Source organism: Ovis aries, chromosome 3 (genome assembly GCF_016772045.2).
Source record: "Ovis aries strain OAR_USU_Benz2616 breed Rambouillet chromosome 3, ARS-UI_Ramb_v3.0, whole genome shotgun sequence".
NCBI lineage: Eukaryota > Metazoa > Chordata > Mammalia > Artiodactyla > Bovidae > Ovis > Ovis aries.
In genome coordinates, this window is record NC_056056.1 from 140667956 (window position 1) to 140688785 (window position 20830).

The 20830-nt window shown below is 33.5% G+C and overlaps 1 protein-coding gene across 2 annotated transcripts in view; it reads right to left on the reverse strand.

The window, feature by feature from the left end:
* The window catches only part of ARID2 (AT-rich interaction domain 2), a 207012-nt gene that overhangs the window by 80862 nt on the left and 105320 nt on the right, over positions 1-20830 (reverse strand). For both annotated transcript variants that reach the window (XM_004006425.6, XM_042246829.2), the window contains exons 4-6: positions 10887-11020; positions 5417-5635; positions 1945-2012 (exon numbers count right to left, since the gene is read on the reverse strand). In XM_004006425.6, coding sequence (XP_004006474.1) covers positions 1945-2012; positions 5417-5635; positions 10887-11020 — 421 coding nt within the window. The remainder of the gene's footprint in view (positions 1-1944; positions 2013-5416; positions 5636-10886; positions 11021-20830) is intronic.

Sequence of the window (20830 nt, forward strand, 5' to 3'; positions counted from 1 at the left end):
GAAAACTTCATGAACCACTTCTAACATGTTCAGTTAGTCATAGCACCTTCTCCATACATTGCACAAATCTTTTTTTGTGTTTCTGTTGCATTTTTACCTTTCTTGAAATAATAAAGCATCATATGCCAAAAATGTCGGTTTTCTCTTCCATCTTCAATATTAAAATGGCTATACAAAAATTCACCAGTTTTGTTAAGCTTTTTTTAATCCATGCCAATGTGACAGCTGTCACAGCACAATCTACCAAAATTGTTTCAAATAAAGTTAAAGACAACTAAGCACTACAAAGGCCATTATACAGAAAAAAAACCCAAAATGAACCTTTTAGCAAAGCCAATAAGAAAAAAATAATTAAAAAGCTTGAAATAATGAGAGAATTAACAAAATGGGCACAGACACATGAAATGAACATATGTTGTTGGAAAAAATGGCGTTGATAAACTTATTCAACACAGGGTTGCCATAAACCTTCAAAGTATAAAAATTTATCTGCAAAGTACAATGATCAATGCTAAGCTACAAAGTAATCGGTGAAAACATTTCAAAGATTAAAAACCAAGCAGAACAGTCTCTCTAAACATACTGAAATTCAGTTAGATATTAGTAAAAGAAGGAAATTAGGAAGTTTTTCATATGTTTTTGGAAATTGAGAAAATTCCCATCTAAATAATCCATTTTCTTAAAGAGAAAAACATAATGGACATTAGAAGACATTTTAAAATGAGTTATAATAATGCTATGAAATTATCAATATTGGAAGTACAAAGTTAAAGTGTGCTGGGATGGAACTTTATGAATTTAAACATATATATTAGAAAAAATAGAAACAAAAATCAGTAACTTCAAGCACCAGCTCAAGAAATTAGAAAAAGTAAAGAGAATTAAACCAAAAGAATACAGTATGTAGAATAAAATACTAGAAATTAATGAAAATATACAACACGTGATCATCTGTTCATCTTCAACATATTTGTGTCTTCTTGATCTCATGTGATTAGTGAGTATACTGACAACTCTATTCCTCATTGTGATTGCATGTGTTACTTTAATATACTTTTTTTGTGCATGTTTATTGACCAGTTTTCTAGAGTTAAAGAAATTATCTGCCTAACTTCAATCAAGAGGTGATGGGGTAATACAGAACTCTGGGTTAGCTTGTTAAGTTGGGAATTAAAAAGGCAAGTCTATATCATGGTGAGAAATTTGAAGGTTTAATACCCTCAAAGAAAGGGAGACAAAAGGGACTGTCTTGAGGTTTGAGTTGAAAACAATCCATAATGTATTTCACCACTAGCCTGCTTCACAATTCCCATGACTTTGTTTTTACTATCAGAGAAATCAGAAAAATCTCCAATAAAAAAATTAATATAAAGTCATTCTGATCAGTATTTCAAGTGACTGGCAAAAGCAACAGAGAAAGGAAAAAATACTTTCCAGCCAATCTGTACAAAAATCCTACATAAATAAGTCTGCTGAAATTTATAAAGCAACGTTAAAAAAACACAAAGGAATAATTCACCATGAACCAGAGTTAGTAGAATCAGAGTCACAGGAGGCTTAGATATTAGCACTATCAAGTATATGTTTGTATATATACAGATTTGAGAATTTCTAGAAATTAAAACATAGTCACTATAATTAAACTTAACAAAAAAAATCAAGTGGCATATTACACAGCTGAAGAATGATTAAGTAAACTGAAAAATAATCTTAAGGAAATTACCCAAACTGCTACTTAGTCTGAGTATCCTCAGATTTATTGCTTGTTACAGATTTATCATTCTCAGAAATCAATATATGATAAAATGAAAACTTCATTTATTACCTATTCTAAAATATTTTTTACTCAGCTTAATCACAGTTCTTATATAAAATAAGTAACTGACCTTTGGCCCTTGGCTACATATAAAGCAACGTTTCAATATTTTAATTTATATGAATTACCTTAACAAAATCTCTATCAGTCTTCTCCTTCCATTCCTCTCCAAATACAGTAGAAAAGGATCCTAAAGCTAAAAGAACAAATAGCATATTCAGTAATATGAAATTACTTCTTTCCCTTAGTTCCTGAATAGATAGGTTTGGAAAAACAGTAAAAATATACCTTAAGATACCTTGTTCATTAAAAATTGCTTCATAATAAATGATAGAAAGTCATTATAATTTTTCTTAAAACACAGTTTTTTAAATTATAGAATTTAAAGAAAGCTTTTGTCACACTCTAAAAACACACAACTGGCTTTCATAATAGTTACACAGACAATAATAATTATTCTGCATTAGTTATGATTTGTAGAAGAAAAAATATTAAAAAGTCAAACTGATGCTATTACTATTAGGTTCCCAAACTTTTATAATCTTAAATATTCATTCATTTCAAAGATAATTATATAATTTACATTTGAAATATTAATGGGCAAGGCATTCTTTAGGAATATATCTTTAGAAAACATTCTAAGCCATATAGCTGACTTATATTTCTTGATAAAGACGTTTTAGAAGGAAATTCAAGCCATCTATTTTCAAAAGCTTCTTCTTAATAACACACTACCCCCGCCTCTCACAACAAAGGTTGATGTATACAGATACATGTTATACCTGTTTTTTTCATCTCTATGTTGCTAACTCACTTTGTCAGCGATGGGACTAAACAGTAAAGTCATATAATACAAATTTCTAAACTGTGACACAATAGGCATCACCCTTTAAAAATCAGGTAAGTACTTACATCAACTATCTATAATTACCTATATTCTATAATGAAAGCTACTGGTTTTCAAATGAAGAAGAAAACTACACAGAGGCAAATGTTAACAGAAAAACTAGCTTTATGAATTTGATTCTTCAAAAAAATAAAAGTAAGCCTTTTTAATGGATGTGTTAATAACAAGGATAACATATGGATGTATTTTCTGTTGTAAAAGATTTACTGAATGTTTGTAGTCTTATCACACCTTTAATTACAGATGTAATATTTACTTAATATTGTGTGTGTTAGTCACTCAGTCATGTCCTACTTACTGAGACCCCAAGGACTGTAGCCTGACAGGTTCCACTGTCCATGGAATTCTCCAAGCAAGAATACTGGAGTGGGTTGCCATTCCCTTCTCCAGGGGATCTTCCCGACCCAGGGATTGAAACCGGGTCTCCTGCATTACAGGCAGATTGTCTACCATCTGAGCCACCAGGGAAGCCAAGTAATATTTACTTACTATTGAGTTGAAATAAAACTTGTAAAGTATTTAGGTTAGAATAAGACTTTTCATTAAAAAAATATTAAAAAGGGTGAGGAATGGAAACAGTTTAACATTATAATGATATTTGAATCATGAGAACATAATATAAAGGGTAGATGTGAAGTTTTTGATAAATAAATTTAACTATAGTGACCTAAAGAAGAGTTTCATCAAATGTATACATACATAGCAGCTAAATCAGAAAAATAAAGTCCATACACTTCTAAAGAAAGACAAGATTTTATTTGTCCTGAAGAAAACCTTACGAAGAAAAATTCCATGGGAAAAGAATACTGAATGCAAATATAAGATGGAAAAATTAAATTTTTGTCACATGGAATTTTTATTATACTTCTTCAAACACATATCATGTAAAAACATCCCACACATTCAAAAGAAATGGTATTTATATTTTCTCTCAATTAAAATTCTATGCCTAAAAAAATTCAAAACCTCTCAAGAGCCTAATGAAATATATATATAATCATACATACCCTTAATATTTTCATAATGTAAGACCACTGTTTTAATAGTGTATGGTCTTCATAAAGTCCCTATATACTCTGGAACTCTAAATTCTGACTACTGAAATAAAAGAAACATTCCTCAAATAGCATTTGCTAATATTAATTATTAATGATTGCTATGCTACATAATAATTTAGTCTGAGATTTTAAAAAGTGATAAAGAATGTCACACTTCCATGCATTAAAACTGGTAAACTCAGTTTATCATATATATACAAACGAAGTCCTTATCTAATGATTAAATGGCAAGAATTCACCAAAATTATTATGGTCTGAGAATATTTATTCTTTTTAAAGACTTCATTTTAAGATTTCTAAAAATGAACCAATTTTAAACTCCATTCTGTATTAAATGCTGAAAAATGTCTTTAAAAGATCAAGATGAAATATTAGGAAGCAAAGAACATACAAGTGAGGTGGAAATTCATGAAAGTTAGATCTTCACAGTTACAATACAAGCTGATTAAGTGCTGATCTTTGTTCCTCCTCCATGTTACAAAAAATAGTTTCAGAAGTTTAAGAAGCTAATTTCAACAGTTTAATTTCAAAATGTCTTCATATAAAATAAATTATGTCAGATTTTAAGGAATCCTACTTAGGGAATTCCCTGGCAGTCCAGTGGTTAGGACTCTGTTCTCACTGCTGAGGGGCCTGGGTTCAAGCCCTGGTTGGAGAACTGAGAACCCATAACCTGCGTGACACAGCCAACAACAACAACAAGAAAAAGGGAATCCTATTTAGATAATCCCAAATAAAAGCATGCTTGAAAACTACAGAAAAATGAACTCATTTGCAAACATGCTGCTATTTAAAGACAAAACCAAAAATACTCATATACCTATGAAATATTACAAGAAATTCTCAGACTATTCTATATAATTTCCTATATGATAAAATAATTGCAAAATGTATCAATACCCTAATCTATTAACAGAATAAACTTCTGGCAAAAGAAGTTTCAATGGTGTTGGGGTAGAAGGAAGATTGAGAAGCAAGAAGAAACTTTCTATCAATAACATTCAACTGACATAGGTATTTTAAAAGGAGAAATTATGAGCAGGAAAAAGTTTCAAAACCTATTTTTTAAAGTCCTATTAAACTACAATTACAGAATTGTGCAATTTGGTCTGAAGAGTAATCCAGATTTGAGATAACTTCACAGAAAACAAAGAACCTGATCCATAAAAACCTACAACTAGAAAATCCTACAAGTAAAACTATGAAATATTTGATAATCCTTATTTTGATTATTATGCATCAAATTTTCAAGTGCATTGACCTAAATTATTTAGTTAAAAATTTTAACTATACACCTGCAGAAATAGACATCAGAAAATAATTTCTTACAGGTCTAGTTTTCTCTATCAGAAGTTTGTATCAAACAATCTCAAATCAACAAACCCACATTTACTCTAAGAAAAATGTAGCATTTTAATTTTGAAAGCTCTAATGAGGTTAAATATCTAATTATTCAAATATATAAGGTTAAAAAAATCCAGACATTATTTTAAATGATACATTTAATATAATAAAAGCAAATTAAGAATGCTATTATATTGACTAATGAAAATACTTTTTTCCTTAAAAACCTTTCAAAAAAATCTAAACACCTTTAATAGAATGATTATATAATACATTAAGCCTAAAACTTACTGTCGTCAAACACCCCGGCATTAGCAAGTAATAATGTGATGATTTTAGGGTCTTTTTCAAGTTGCATGACATGTTTGCTTTCGTTTGACAGGAGAGTGCATACATTAATAGCAAAGTCCACTTCATTTGGGAGTCCAGACAATAGTGAAAGCACCAGTTTATTATAATCATTTGGCGAATTGAAGTCCATAGATAGCCCATAACTTTGACGCAGATAATCTAACAAAGACAAAAAACAACAACACTATTATAAGTATATCAAGGACTAGAAATCATTTTTGGTTAATATCTTCTAAATACAAGATAGAAGTTTGCTTTCTTTCATAAAATATGAACCGAGTAGAAGTTTAGAGTCCAATTTTTGAACTCGTGAAAATTACACTCCTCAAAAAGTATTAAAATACAAGAAATATATATATTCTCTTTGATATCACTGGCAAACTATTGTATCATTATTTTATTTATTCTTGCATTTCAAGGAACTTTTTCTGATTTTTTAAGTACTATAAGCCAGAAAGCCTGCCTGGTTCCTTTGAAATTTTTAACAACATCATGTTTCAAAACACATTGCCTACCTTCTTTACCCAGTTTTGGGAGGATTATTACTTTTTCAGGTAAGATTTTTTTGACATTTAACTAAAATGTAAAGTTCATGCTTTCAGTTCTACAGTTCTAGGAGTTCTGAAAGTCTTTTAACCACAACTGCAATGGAGATAAGGGAGTATTTCTATCATCCCAAAGAAGCTTCTTTCTGCTCCTTAGTAGTTGATCTGTCCCCCTTTATCCATAAACAACCACTGATCTACTTTATTTCAAAATGCCAAATAAACAGAATCACACAATACTTATATTTTTGTGTCTGATTTATTTTCATTTAGCAAAATGATGTTGAGGTTTATACACATTTTAATGTATGTATCAGTAATTGCTTTTTTATTGCTATGGGTTCTATGTCTTTATTGTTATATTATGGCTATAATACAATTTGTTTATCCACTCCCTAGCTGAAGAACATCTGGACTGTTTCCAGTTTTTAGCACTTCTGAATACAGCTGCTAATAACATTCACATACAGGACTTAGTGCAGACATACTTCTTCACATCTCTTGGATTGCTCAGTCATACAAAATGTATGTTTAACTTTGTAAGAAACTGTAAAAGTTTTCCAAAGTAGCTGTAATATCTTGTCTTTCCATCAGTGATGCATGAAAGTTCTTGGTGCTTGTGCACATCCTTGTCAGCACTTGGTACTGTCAGTTTAAAATATTCTGAATATTAGCCACTTATCTAATATTTATTTTGCAAATATTTTCTTCCAGATTGTGAGTGGTTTCCCTCTTCATTTTCTCAACAATTTCTTCAAAGAGCAGAAGGTTTAATTTTGATGAAGTCTGATTTATAAATTTTTACCTTTACAGTTCAAACTTTCGTGTTCTAACAAATCTTCTCCTAACTAAAATTTTTGTAGGAGAATTGAAACATTTTTAAAACTTTGAAGATAGGGAAGATAGGATTACAGAAAACTTATCTATAATCATAATATATATATTAGAAAATGTTGTATTTTTATAATTACTGACTCTAAACTGGTATAATTTAGGCCTTGGCAGCTATGTCCTGAGACACACACCCCTAATACATTTATCATACAAAGATCTAACTAGTGTAATGGGAAAAGGAAAGAAACAAGAGTTAGAAAACTGCTACACAAAACATTTCAGAAAAATATGGACTTGAAAAAAAATCTTTTAAGAATGTCACTAAATGGGATGCAAGTAGGAATCCACTGTCACAACATTCCACAGAAGAAAATCATGTAGGTAAGAAACTTCATTTCCCAATAGATATTTGAAGAGACACCTCTTCAATATTAAAATGTTCTAGGAATTTCTCCATTAAGTATCACAATACAGTTATAAATGAATTGACATAGATTCTTTATAATATTTAAGGTTGAACAACAATACATTGTTCATGTCTTATAATCTTGAAAAAATAAATTTCTCATATATAACATAAATATCTTGGGAAAATGTAATGTAACTTCTGTGAACACAGAAATACATTTTGGTATTTATTGCACACTGGAACTGATCATGAGATGCCAAGTTTCAGCAATACTTAAGTCTTTAGTTTTCCACAAAATATTCAGGCAAATTTCCAACAGAAATAAAAATCTGGAACCCATAATTCAACATCTGTCACAGCCTTGTTGTGCTTTCAATATGATCTTGGAATTGGTCTGTTTGCTACTGAAGAATAACAGATCCCACCATATACTCAATTCAATACATCCTTACGTGAATGACTTTGCCAAAAGACATCTCTAATTAAAATAAAATAAATTAATATGATAATTATGAAAAGTCCTTTAACTATATGATGTTTGGTAAAGATTCCTTCTTAGGAATCTAATATAAGAGAAATGCTTACAAAATTTTAAGAGCCTCCCTTCCCATCCCCAAGGAGGTATGTTTGAATAGGTACAATTTTATAATAGGAATGAGATTGGGAATTTTCAATGTTCTTCACACAATGTCTATACAAACACATCACTGCTGACAAATTTAACTGAATCTGAGATAATCAGTTCAGAGGAAAGGGAGAATTGTTCCTGGAATGTTGTTTATATTATAGATATCATACAGTACATTCTTTCCATTGATACTGGCAGTGATTGTTGTAGTTCAAGTATCTATAAGAATACAGGACATGTAAAGGAAAATCTTTGCTCAAATATTAATACAACTGATAAAATCAAAATAATAAATCTTCCTGTATAAAGCTTTTCCAAATTTAAGTAACAAAAATGTAAATGGATAGTGTGCTTGGCCTCCTTTGGCCAAAATGATTGAATTGGATTAAATGATCGCTAAAATCCTAGCTAGCTCTTAAATTCTACAGTACTATTAATTTCAATGTGTTTGTCATGTGTCAGTTTCACCTTTCAGAATTTTTCTACTAAAGATATTGCAAACAAATTTAAAAATTTTAATCTAGAAATTAATTTTTTTAATTTTAAAGGGAAAGAGAAGGTGAACAAAAAGTTCCCAGTACGATTCTGCAGAACTGACTATATCCTAATCAATATCAAGGAAGAAAGAACAAAGAAGAAAGCCAAAAGATTAGGTCCTCGTGGCAAAAAAAAATATGCACAATTATGCAAATAAATGACAAAATCACCATATTTTGATGCCAAAGTTTAATAATTCTAAAATTCAAAGCAAAATATACCTAATACATTTTTGGCTGCTTAAAGTCACTGGGCAAAAGGAGTGTCAATAGCCTTATAAAATTTTCATTCCATATTCTATCAATGTACAATATTCTGACAACTATGAGTAGAATTGTACTTCATACTAAACGCCAATTTAAATTTATCATATTACCTTTCAAAGTATTTAGAATAGCTTTTTTAAATGTAAGCATCTCTAGATAAATACATGTATCCACATACATCAATCCAAAGCTACACAAATCTTTTAAATGTTCTAACTAAAATATCCTAAGGCTTTTAACCTACCACTATGTAATTCTACTTTGGTGTTTATTTAAATACGCACACACACACACTGACAGCTATGAAGCTTACTATATTTCCTTAATGGCATTTGAAAAGAATCACTGATGAAGGATTTGTTTTATATATTGACAGTCATGTTGATTTTTAGAACACTGTCAAAATGTTGCTATGGCTCCTTCTGGGATAATAAAAAGCACCTTCAAATTCATAAATGCTGCCCTGAACACTACCTCTTTTCAGTATGAATTAGATATACTGTAGTCTGATGCTCCCAGGTAATTTCTAATAAGTCCCCAATCCTGATTCTGTCAAACATGCTACATATGTTATATAACTGCTCAGATTCTCCTTAAACAACAAAAGGCAGGCATATGACAGCATATCAGAAAGGAGTTAGTTATTATAACACCAGATTAAGAATTCTATCATTCCTTTAAAAATTGCATAGCTCTAGCAATGACTTTCAATAGACTTCTGAAATACCAGAAATAGCTTCTTTCTTGAAGTAAACCATGCTTAAATCAGGGAAGGGGGGGTGTGGGGAGATCCAGAAAAAATTTTCATTTTAAACTATATCTAATATTGAAATGGGTTAGTTTGAGAAGTGTAATAGACACCAAGATCTATTTAACCTATAAGAACAGATAGTTCTGTTGTTGCTATAATGTAGCAGTGACATAAAGTTACAGAACGGTCTTAAAGGTTACAGTACCAAGTCTCATTCAGTGTAGGAACAGCCTCTATAACATCCTTGAATTAGACAATGGTCATTAGCTCTTTCTAAAAATGGGAAGCATATTACCTAACAAACCACCTCATTTTATTTAATCAGCTTAAACAGTAAGCAAGATCTTTTACATGATGACTTAAAATGTTCTCCTTTAACAATGGTTCCCAAGGTAGTAACTTCTCATTAAAAATAAAGGTAAATTTGGTTTGCACTCACCACTGCTACAACCCCTCCCCCAAGCCTCAGTTATACAAAATCATCAGATGAAGTCTCCTCTACTGGAAATCACAGATTCTAGGAGATTCTGTTTCCTCAGCTATTACTGATTGGGAAAGAAATAGGGTCAAATTCAACATAGAGGAAACTTGAAAATAGACCATGAAAAGTTTAAATCAGTGATACTGGCACAAATGAGAGAGCTTAAACCTAATGATTACCTAAAAGATTGGTATTAATACCAAAGAAGAATAATAAAGATCAAGATATCTGTATATTTTTATAAAGACTATCCTCTTGAAAAAGATATTATCTCCTCTTTTTCAGGCCAAATATTGGTGAATAAAGAAAAGACCTGCTTATCTCTTCAGAGCTCTCTTCCTAGTCATCACCTTCTGGAGCCACAAACACTGGAAATCTCATCAACTCTGCCTCGAGAACCTCTTCATTAGACTCTCAACCTGACTATTTCCAACTTGAGTCTTGTTCTTTTTTAGCTGCAGATTCCTCTATAACCATTATAAGAATGACTTGAAAATGAAAAAAATCTTAAGTCCCTGGTACCATGGCAGGAGAACAGTTCAAACATAGTAAGAAACACTTGCTGAGAAATTCTGGTGCTGGGAATGCCAGGAATTGTAGAAAATTTAGTAGATGCTGTGCGTATTTTTTGGCTTCCTTAATTCTAACAGGACATTCCTCTTCTCGTTTTAGTGACAATTTAGGTTAAACTGATCTTTAATAAAAAAAAAAAAAAATTTCATTGGAAAGTATATGTATATTTGTAACTCTAAAAATTCCTGCAACTAAAGTCTTCTATGTAGGCTATGACAGACAGGGTCCTTATGCCAGTGACATGCTGATTTCTAGAAGCAGTATTAACCCAAGGCTTTCAGTATTTTCATGTGCAAAGTAAGGGACCACTTCAATTCATAGGATGATTTCTATTCTAACTCAAAACTGTGTACCTATGCCTTTTTTCATTTTCCAGTGATATTTACCTGACACACTGTGTTGCTGGTAATTGTAGGAAGATGGAATTGCACCAATAGGAAGCTGTGGTTTGGGATTGCCTGGTGGTACCTCATCATCATCCTCCCCAAAATGATGAACTTTCTCGTACTTTTCTAGGTAACTGAAATAGAAAAACAGCACAGCAGAGATTTAAAAATAGATTCATGTTGTATATTTTAACTCTTACCACATAGATCTGTTTTCTTTTTCTAGAGGCCCTAAATTGAAAAATAATAATAATATTAACAAGATACCACAAACTTCTTATATTAGTGGAAGAGTCACTTCAGCAGTAATATTGGAGGCAAACTCAATGCAATAGTTCTAAAAGCGGTTTTAAATGCCTAGAAAAGACCATACTATTGTACAAATAAACATATAAAAGTAAAGACTATCAAAGGACAACTACATGTAGATAAATGACAGCACATTTTATTTACTGATTAAAACAAGTTATACATGGTCATTGTAACAACAATGTAAAAGTGAGAAGAGTCCCTGGCCTCCCCATCTCACTGATCACATGTGCCTGCAGTATATTTTTTGTGCATATTTTAACAACATATTTTAGAGATCCTGCAGGTCAATACATATAGTACTACCTCAGTCATTTCTAACTGGTGTATAATATATGCTCTGATTGATATATCATAATTTTAACTAGATCGCTAGTGTTGTATTTAGCTGTGTTCAGTTTTGTTTTTCGCTATTACAGGCCATGCAGCAATAAGCTTAATCTCAGCACTTGTTTGAATATTTTCCTCTCCATAGACAGTGGAAATGGTGTGATCACTTTAAACAGGAAATACTACCAAATTCTCACTCAAAAGTGATGTGCCCAAAACATTTTGACCCATTTATAAGACTGTTCCTGTGTTTCCCACAATATCACCATCACTGTGTATGGTCAATCTTCTTAATATTAGAATTAAATATCCATATTTATAATCTATCATCACCTACCAGTTTAGAATAAGAGTCCCACAAGAAAGATTTTTAAATAGGGAAGCAACTGGTCAAACCCCTGTCAAACACAATACTGTACCTAATGAACTTATTATTATACTTCATAAAAAGCAAGCTGAAAAATACCATAGTGAAGTTCTAGATGTGATCATTTTATAGGTCCTTTCATCATTCCTGAACCAGGCAGGTATTAAGTCCATTAGTCACTGTTTAAAAACCCTTTGCTTTTATAGTTAACAGACAGCTGAGATGACGGAGAGGGGTATCAATGATCTCAGAAGTATTGCTGTGTTTTTAGTAGCAAACCGTAACTTTCAAGGTAGGATGAATAAAAGCTGTAAATTTAGGTATAAAAACTAATAGCAAGGATACTCATCATAATTCTTCATTTTTCCCTTCCAGCTTTCCAAGGCACAATAATTCACATCTTGGAGACTAGAAAGGAAATAAATTGCCCCTTTCAATTCCTTCTAAGTTCTCCATATAAGCTCAGCTTGAGCAAGGAACTCTTTCCTAACTGGTAGCTTGAGAGCTAATGAACCCAACACTTTTCTCCACTGCCAGAGATACAAAAACAGACACATATGCCCACATCTAACCCTTGAGCGCTGAGGACAGTATACAGTTGCATACATTTCACCCTGATCCTATTGATGGACCCTAGCAGATAAAATTTACAGCCAAAGACTATAAATCAAAACAAAAATATGATTAAAAAGAGACGGTCTCTCTCTAGTATAGATTCATGATAGACTTATGTATGAGTCATAAATCAAACCTATCCTTTTTGAATTTCTAATGCCAAAATCATCAAAAGAAGAGTCTACACAAATTTGAACACAAATAGCTGCTCAAAAATCATGTGACATTTTCTGCAAATGAGGGTTTAATCTACGTTACATGAAATACTGCAGGCAATAGTAGCGATAGAGATATTTTACAAAGTATGTTCTTTCAGAATTGAGCTCACTGTGGAATGGTTAAAAGCAAGTTAAAGATAATTTTTCTTAACTAACATCATTTAAATAAAATCAAAATAACAATGAAAAAATAAAAATTTTAAATCAAAACCTTATACTAACACTATGTTTAAGATGCTCTTGATAACTCTGTTACTCATTATTACGCATAGTGCGTGGGAAGCCACTGCAGCAGTCACACACTACTGCAGTTCTTATGGACTGAAGCCCGCCTGGCTCCTCCGTCCGTGGGATTCCCCAGGCAACAATGCTGGAGTGGGGTGCCATGCCCTTCTCCAGGGGAGCTTCCCGACCCAGGGGTAGATCATGTCTCTTATGTCTTCTGCAATGGCAGGCAGGTTCTTTACCTGGGAATTCCATAATTGAGCATAGTAGATTTGAAACTTGGGGAGAAAACAACATTACTAGTAAAGAAAAACCATAAATACCTTTTTTCCTTTCTGGAACACTCAAAATGGAGCAAAAGCAAAAATGGAGTGACTGAAACACCACAAGTACTAGTAATAAACAGTATATGCTATATACATAAACCCCTCTGTAATTCAAATTTTCATACAATTTTTAAAATATATGACTTCTGGTCCCTTGACTCTCTAACTCTATTCCTCCAAATAGATTACATAATTCCAATCTCCAGAAATTTATGGCTTAGGCAAATTGTTATAATTTTTGAAATTTTTATTTCCCTGGCTTGAGGGTCAGCACTTGTTCTCATTCATGATTAAACATTTGCAACTGAGACTCGACCTTTCATGGTTCAACAGGGGGTTTGGCATCCAGTTCTGATTCTTGTCTCTCTCAATTATTAAGCATAAAGGCCTTTTTTGGTTTTCAAAGAGTTATACTTCTAAAAACTAAATTAATAGACAAGAGAAAGCAGCTAAAATACAAAGTTACATTTCCAAATCTAGGTCTTCAGATTTAATTCTCTAACATGACCCTGAGCTCATACACTGACAGATATAGTGTTCACTCATTTAACTACAAAAATTGGACTACACATTTCTCTTTCTTCTCCAAGTCGATTACATTGCTTTGAATAGTTGATATATTTTAATCAAACAGGTATTTACAGACCTCATTCAGTAATCTACCTAATACATGACATATTTGACTCAAGACTAGTAAAATATTGAAATCCAGATGGCAGTTACTCTCTCAACAGGTGACTCAGAAAACAAGGTTCCTTAGCTCAACATTAGGTACAGACAACTGGGGTGAAATGCATCTTCTTTTTTCAGCTTGGCCCCAGTTTATTTTGTGGTGGATTCTATGCCATACATGACAGATGTAAAGGATGAAGGCAAATGTGAACATTTAACGTAAGAATTATTTTAAATGGCACTACTCAATTAAAGTTTACTATGTAGGACCAATACAGTGGGAGGAAGAGTCATTTCAAGAAGCATCAAATAACATAGGCAGTAAAGTTATGAATGCAGAAAAATTTAACCTCCTGTAGTATCTGACAGATTAAGGACTCAAAAAATTAGTTCACAGAAGATTTAAATAGAATCACCAATAAGACTGATTTATTAGATACACAATGATTTTCTTTTCAAATCTCCACAAAAATTATTAAACTAATCATATGCCAAGTCACATAGGAAACCACAATAAATTTAAGATTATATACTGTAAAAGGCACATTCTGTAATTGCAATCAATTGAAAGAAATTTATCCCCTGGAAAATTAAAAATAACTTTATGATTTTATGTAAAAGTAGAGAAACTACTACAACAGTACCCATCAGCAGATATCAAAATTCATGGTAAAAAAAAAAAAAAGAAAAAGAAAAAAATTCATGGTCAACCTTGTTTCATCTATAACACAATTACCAGCTTCACAATACTTTCCAGATTATTTTAAAGCAATTCCCAGGTACCTCATAACTTTATTTATAAATATTTCGGTAGAATTCTTAAAAATTAAAAAATGCATGTAATATTTATATAAAATTATATATTTATATTAAAGTTTTTATTTTTTTAATTTTTATTTTTACTTTATTTTACTTCACAATACTGTATCAGTTTTGCCATACATTGACATGAATCTGCCACGGGTGTACATGAGTTTCCAATCCTTAACCCCTCTCCCACCTCCCACCCCATATCATCGCTCTGGATCATCCCCGTGCACCAGCCCCAAGCTAAGTTTTTATATAAAACTTTTGAAATGTTTTTTGGAAAAGATGACAGTTCAAGGAATGCATATTAATCTTTCCTTAAATCCAATTGTAGTGAACTTTAAAGAGTAAAAATTGAGGGATACTGCATAATTTCTAACTTAGAAAACTTTCAGAAATTCTGGTTCATTAAAAGCAACTTCAAGGATTTATAAGATTAACTTGCAAAACAATTCTTGAAGAGAGTAAGATGTTCTAGTGGAAAGTAGAGGATATCTTAAGCCAAAACGCATAAAAAGGCAACTTCAATTGGGATTTCCTTTAGCCACTAAGGATCAATAAAATATGAGAATGTTTCTGATAAAGGGATCAGAATGACAATTGTTTAAGAAAAAGTTGAGTTGAACTCAGTGGCTGTCAAAAGAAGCAAAGTCCTTTAAACTTCACCTTGAAGCTTGTCAAAATGAACCCAAAGATCCAGGGATGTGGCGCGTCTCTCAGAAGCACTAGCATGAAAAGACTGGCATAATCAGGAAATGGGACCCCTATTGATGTGGCACGTAAGTAACTTTCAAGATCAAACATCCTAGCACAAAAATCAAGAATACTGACTTGCAAACCAACAACATAAGGAACAACATTTCTTTGCCCAGGATTATCCCTGCAAAGCAGACAATGAAAAAGTAGATTTGACAATGTAAAAGTTACCTCAGTAATGTAGATAGCATGCTTGAGAAATGGCTTCTTAAAGAGACGGAAAGGATGAAAACAGTGGGGTGGATAAAAATGAAACATGCATGATAAACAGCACGTCAAACATGGGGGGAAATAGTAGTCCTGAAGGAAAGACCAGAATACAGTAAACAGAAGCATTATCACTGATATAAGAGAAAAATTTCTTCAGGTAAAAAAGGCTTAACGGGTATATCATAAAGGTCCCTGGGGTGTCAGGGTGCAAGGATCATCAAGCAAAAATTAATGAAAAGAAAAAACACTCAGACATATATTGATGTTATATGCAAGCTCCAAAGATAAAGTCAATTCTAGAAATATCCAGAATTACCCTACTCCTTTGATTATTCTATTCCTATTTACACAGGAAGAGTAACCAAATGGGTTTATTCTTATAGTTAATATTAAGGGAAATATGTTCTTGGGAATATTTCTACAACTGTGTAACAACCAAAGTAAAGTCAAGATTATTACTTTCCAAAAAACGAGAGAGAAATAAACACATTAATGTATGTAATATGCAGAGAAAAGTAGAAGAAGAAGAATATCTTATGATGTAACAATTATATTCTTATTCATATACCCTAGAGAAAAATGGACACAAATCAAATATTCACAAATGATAGGATGAAGAAAAATACTGCAGCATATTCAAATAGTGAAATATGATATGTTAGTAAAAATTAGTTAACTAACACAGATCAATGAAAATAGCCAACAACAAAATGTTAAGATATATCATTTTAGAATAATACTGATTTTATTCCATTTATATAAAGATCATAAGCAAAAAGTTAAATACTTTCTTTAGCAATAGACAAGTAAGAGAAAAGAAAAGCCAGATAATAATTATCACCCAAAAAATAAGCTAGAATTTATCCCTCAGGAGAGAAAGACAATAAAAAAACACACATATGGTTTCAAAGTATTCAGTTGAGTTCAGTTCAGTCGCTCAGTCGTGCCCAACTCTTTGAGACCCCATGAATTGCAAAACGCCAGGCCTCCCTGTCCATCACCAACTGCTGGAGTTCACTCAGACTCATGTCCATCGAGTCGGTGATGCCATCCAGCCATCTCATCCTCTGTCGTCCCCTTTTCCTCCTGCCCCCAATCCCTCCCAGCATCAGAGTCTTTTTCAATGAGTCAACTCTTCGCATGAGGTGGCCAAAGTATTTGCATCAGCTTCAGCATCAGTACTTCCAGAGAACACCCAGGACTGATCTCCTTTAGGATGGACTGGTTGGATCTCCTTGCAGACCAAGGGACTCTCAAGAGTCTTCTCCAACACCACAGTTCAAAAGCATCAATTCTTCGGCACTCAGCTTTCTTCACAGTCCAACTCTCACATCCATACATGACCACAGGAAAAACCATAGCCTTGACTAGACAGACCTTTGTTGGCAAAGTAATGTCTCTGCTTTTGAATATTCTATCTAGGTTGGTCATAACTTTCCTTCCAAGGAGTAAGCATCTTCTAATTTCATGGCTGCAATCACCATCTGCAGAGATTTTGGAGCCCAAAAAAATAAAGTGTGCCACTGTTTCCACTGTTTCCCCATCTATTTCCCAGGAAGTGATGGGACCAGATGCCATGATCTTCCTTTTCTGAATGTTGAGCTTTAAGCCAACTTTTCACTCTCCTCTTTCACTTTCATCAAGAGGCTTATTAGTTCCTCTTCACTTTCTGCCATAAGGGTGGTGTCATCTCCATATCTGAGGTTATTGATATTTCTCCCGGCAATCTTGATTCCAGCTTGTGCTTCTTCCAGCCCAGCGTTTCTCATGATGTACTCTGCATAGAAGTTAAATAAGCAGGGTGACAATATACAGCCTTGACGTACTCCTTTTCCTATTTGGAACCAGTCTGTTGTTCCATGTCCAGTTCTAACTGTTGCTTCCGGATCTGAATACAGGTTTCTCAAGGGGCAGGTCAGGTGGTCGGGTATTCCCATCTCTTTCAGAATTTTCCACAGATTATTGTGATCCACACAGTCAAAGGCTTTGGCATAGTCAATAAAGCAGAAATAGATGTTTTTCTGGAACTCTCTTGCTTTTTCCATCATCCAGCAGATGTTGGCAATTTGATCTCTGGTTCCTCTGCCTTTTCTAAAACCAGCTTGAACATCTGGAAGTTTACAGTTCATGTATTGCTGAAGCCTGGCTTGGAGAATTTTGAGCATTACTTTACTAGTGTGTGAGATGAGTGCAATTGTGCAGGAGTTTGAGCATTCTTTGGCATTGCCTTTCTTTGGAATTGGAATGAAAATGGACCTTTTCCAGTCATGTGGCCACTGCTGAGTTTTCCAAACTTGCTGGCATATTGAGTACAGCACTTTCACAGCATCATCTTTTTATTTACCAGGTTCTCTTTTTTTAAAAAAGGAAATTCACAAAAAACTACTTTATGGTGAGTCTTTAAAGGAAAGTTGTAACAGAGAAGATATACTCTCATAAGCAAATAGCTTAGAAACTTTTCAGAAAAACACATTAAATCTACTTAAGGCCACAATGAAGAAACAGTTACTTTAGTGGGAAGGGGTGGAAGAAGCTGGGGGAGGGGATGAGGGAAGATAGAAGAAAAGGAAGAAGGGAAAGAGGTCAGGGAGAGAAGATTATAAAAGTAAGGTGACCACTTATCATGTACTGCTCAAGTACAGGCATGTGAATGTAGCAAAGAAACTGAAGTCACAATCACCAAAAATGACACAACATGATCTCAATGCGATCAATCATATTTTTTTAAAAAGGTCTCTGAAATAAGGCAAAATCTTCAAATGTACTTCATAAAGAGATGTGAAGTGACAGAAAAATATTCTGTGCCACAAAGGTCGAATGGCTTTTTAGTGAAGAATACTTAAAAGTGCTACCAATCTTAAGAGTTACACACTTTACTTTTGATAAGTCCCAAAATTGCTGACTTTTCTTGTCACAACATTAGGTGATAAGCAGTATCTTACCTAAACATATAATTCAGAAAACAAAAAGACATTTAATCTGCCCTTTAAAATAAAACTGAAATTTTAACAATGAAAAGAAAGTAATTACTTTTTAAAAGAAACCTATGCTATGGAGAAAGTTTATTTTAAAAAATGGGGGAATGTTTTTTAAAAAGAATTTTGGATCCATGTGATCTTTTTTGCTAAAAAACCTTTGTACAAGTCTTAAAACTGCAATAAACTATATTAAAAGTCTATGTACACTTAAGTAGGTAAGAGAATTTTTCCAAATTATGTAAAAATCTCCCCAAATTCTCTGGGCTTAGGACCCTTTATAAACTTCTTTAAAAAATTAAAGTCACAAGAATACTATAAACAATTCCTATGTCCTCAATTCAGATACATCAATTGTTTACACATTGCTTATTTGCCTTATGATATTCTTTTCACTCAACCCCTTTCCCTCCCTCCCTCCCACCTCCCCTCGACACACACACACACACAGTTTTTTCAAACCATTTAAAATTATTTCTCTTTCTTTTTCATATGCTTGACATTTTAAATAACTGAGGGCAGTTACTTTGCAGAAAATCCTTCGATTTAAATTTATCTGATGCCTCTTCATTATTAAATTAGATGCTGAAAATGTCCTTCTCACCCAAGTACCAAAGAAGTAAGATGGCTGCCATGGAGGCTTACCAGTCAAGAATCTGCCTGCAATACAGGAGACAAAGGTTTGATCCCTGGGTTGGGAAGATGCCCTGGAGAAACAAATGGCACAAAACTCCAGTATTCTTGCCTGGGAAATCTCAGACAAAGGAGCCTGGCAGGCTACATTCCCTGTAGTCACAGAACAGTCAGACATGACTCAGCACCTAAACAACAACAACCACAGAAGTAAATGCAGAAGCTAGTACATGTGGTGGTGGTGGTTCACTCGCTAATTGCTGTCTGACTCTTGCGATTCCATGTACTGTAGTCTCTCAGGAACTCAATCCATGGGACACTCTCCAGGCAACAATACTAGAGTGGGTTGCCATTTCCTCCTCCAAGGGATCTGACAGAACAAAAAATTGAACCGGCGTCTCCTGCACTACAGGTAGATAAGTTACCAACTGGCCTATGAGAAAAGCCCAGTAAATTCCGTCGCTCAGTCGTGTCCAACTCTTTGTGACCCCATGGACTGCAGCATCCCAGGCTTCCATGTCCATCACCAACTCCCAGAAACTACTAAAACTCAAGTCTATCAAGGCAAACTGACAGTGGTCAATCAGGAGATGGCAAGAATGAACGTCGACATTCTAGGAATCAGTGAAATAAATTGGACTGGAATGGGTGAATTTAACTCAGATGACCATTATATCTACTACTGCAGGCAGGAATCCCTGAGAAAAAATGGAGTAGCCATCATGGTCAACAGAAGAGTCCGAAATGCAGTACTTGGATGCAACCTCAAAAACGACAGAATGATCTCTGTTCGTTTCCAAGGAAAATCATTCAATATCACAGTAATCCAAGTCTATGCCCCAATCAGTAACACTAAAGAAACTGAAGTTGAACGGTTCTATGAAGACCTACAAGACCTTTTAGAACTAACACCCAAAAAAGATGTCCTTGTCATTATAGGGGACTGGAATGCAAAAGTAGGAAGTCAGGAAACACCAAGAGTAACAGGTAAATTTGGCCTTGGAATACGGAATGAAGCAGGACAAATGCTAATAGAGTTTGCCAAGAGAACGCACTGGTCATAGCAAACACCCTCTTCCAACAACAGAAGAGAAGACTTTACACATGGACTTCACCAGATGGTCAACACCAAAATCAGACTGATTATATTCTATGCAGCCAAAGATGGACAAGCTCTAGACAGTCAGCAAAAACAAGACAGGGAGCTGACTGTGGCTCAGATCACGAACTCCTTATTGCCAAATTCAGATATAAATTGACGAAAGTAGGGAAAACCACTAGACCATTCAGGTATGACCTAAATCAAATCCCTTATGATTATACAGTGGAAGTGAGAAATAGATTTCAGGGACTAGATCTGATAGATAGAGTGCCTGATGAACTATGGACGCAGGTTCATGACACTGTACAGGAGACAGGGATCAAGACCATCACCATGCAAAAGAGCAAAATGGCTGTCTGGGGAGGCCTTCCAAATAGCTGTGAAAAGAAGAGAAGTGAA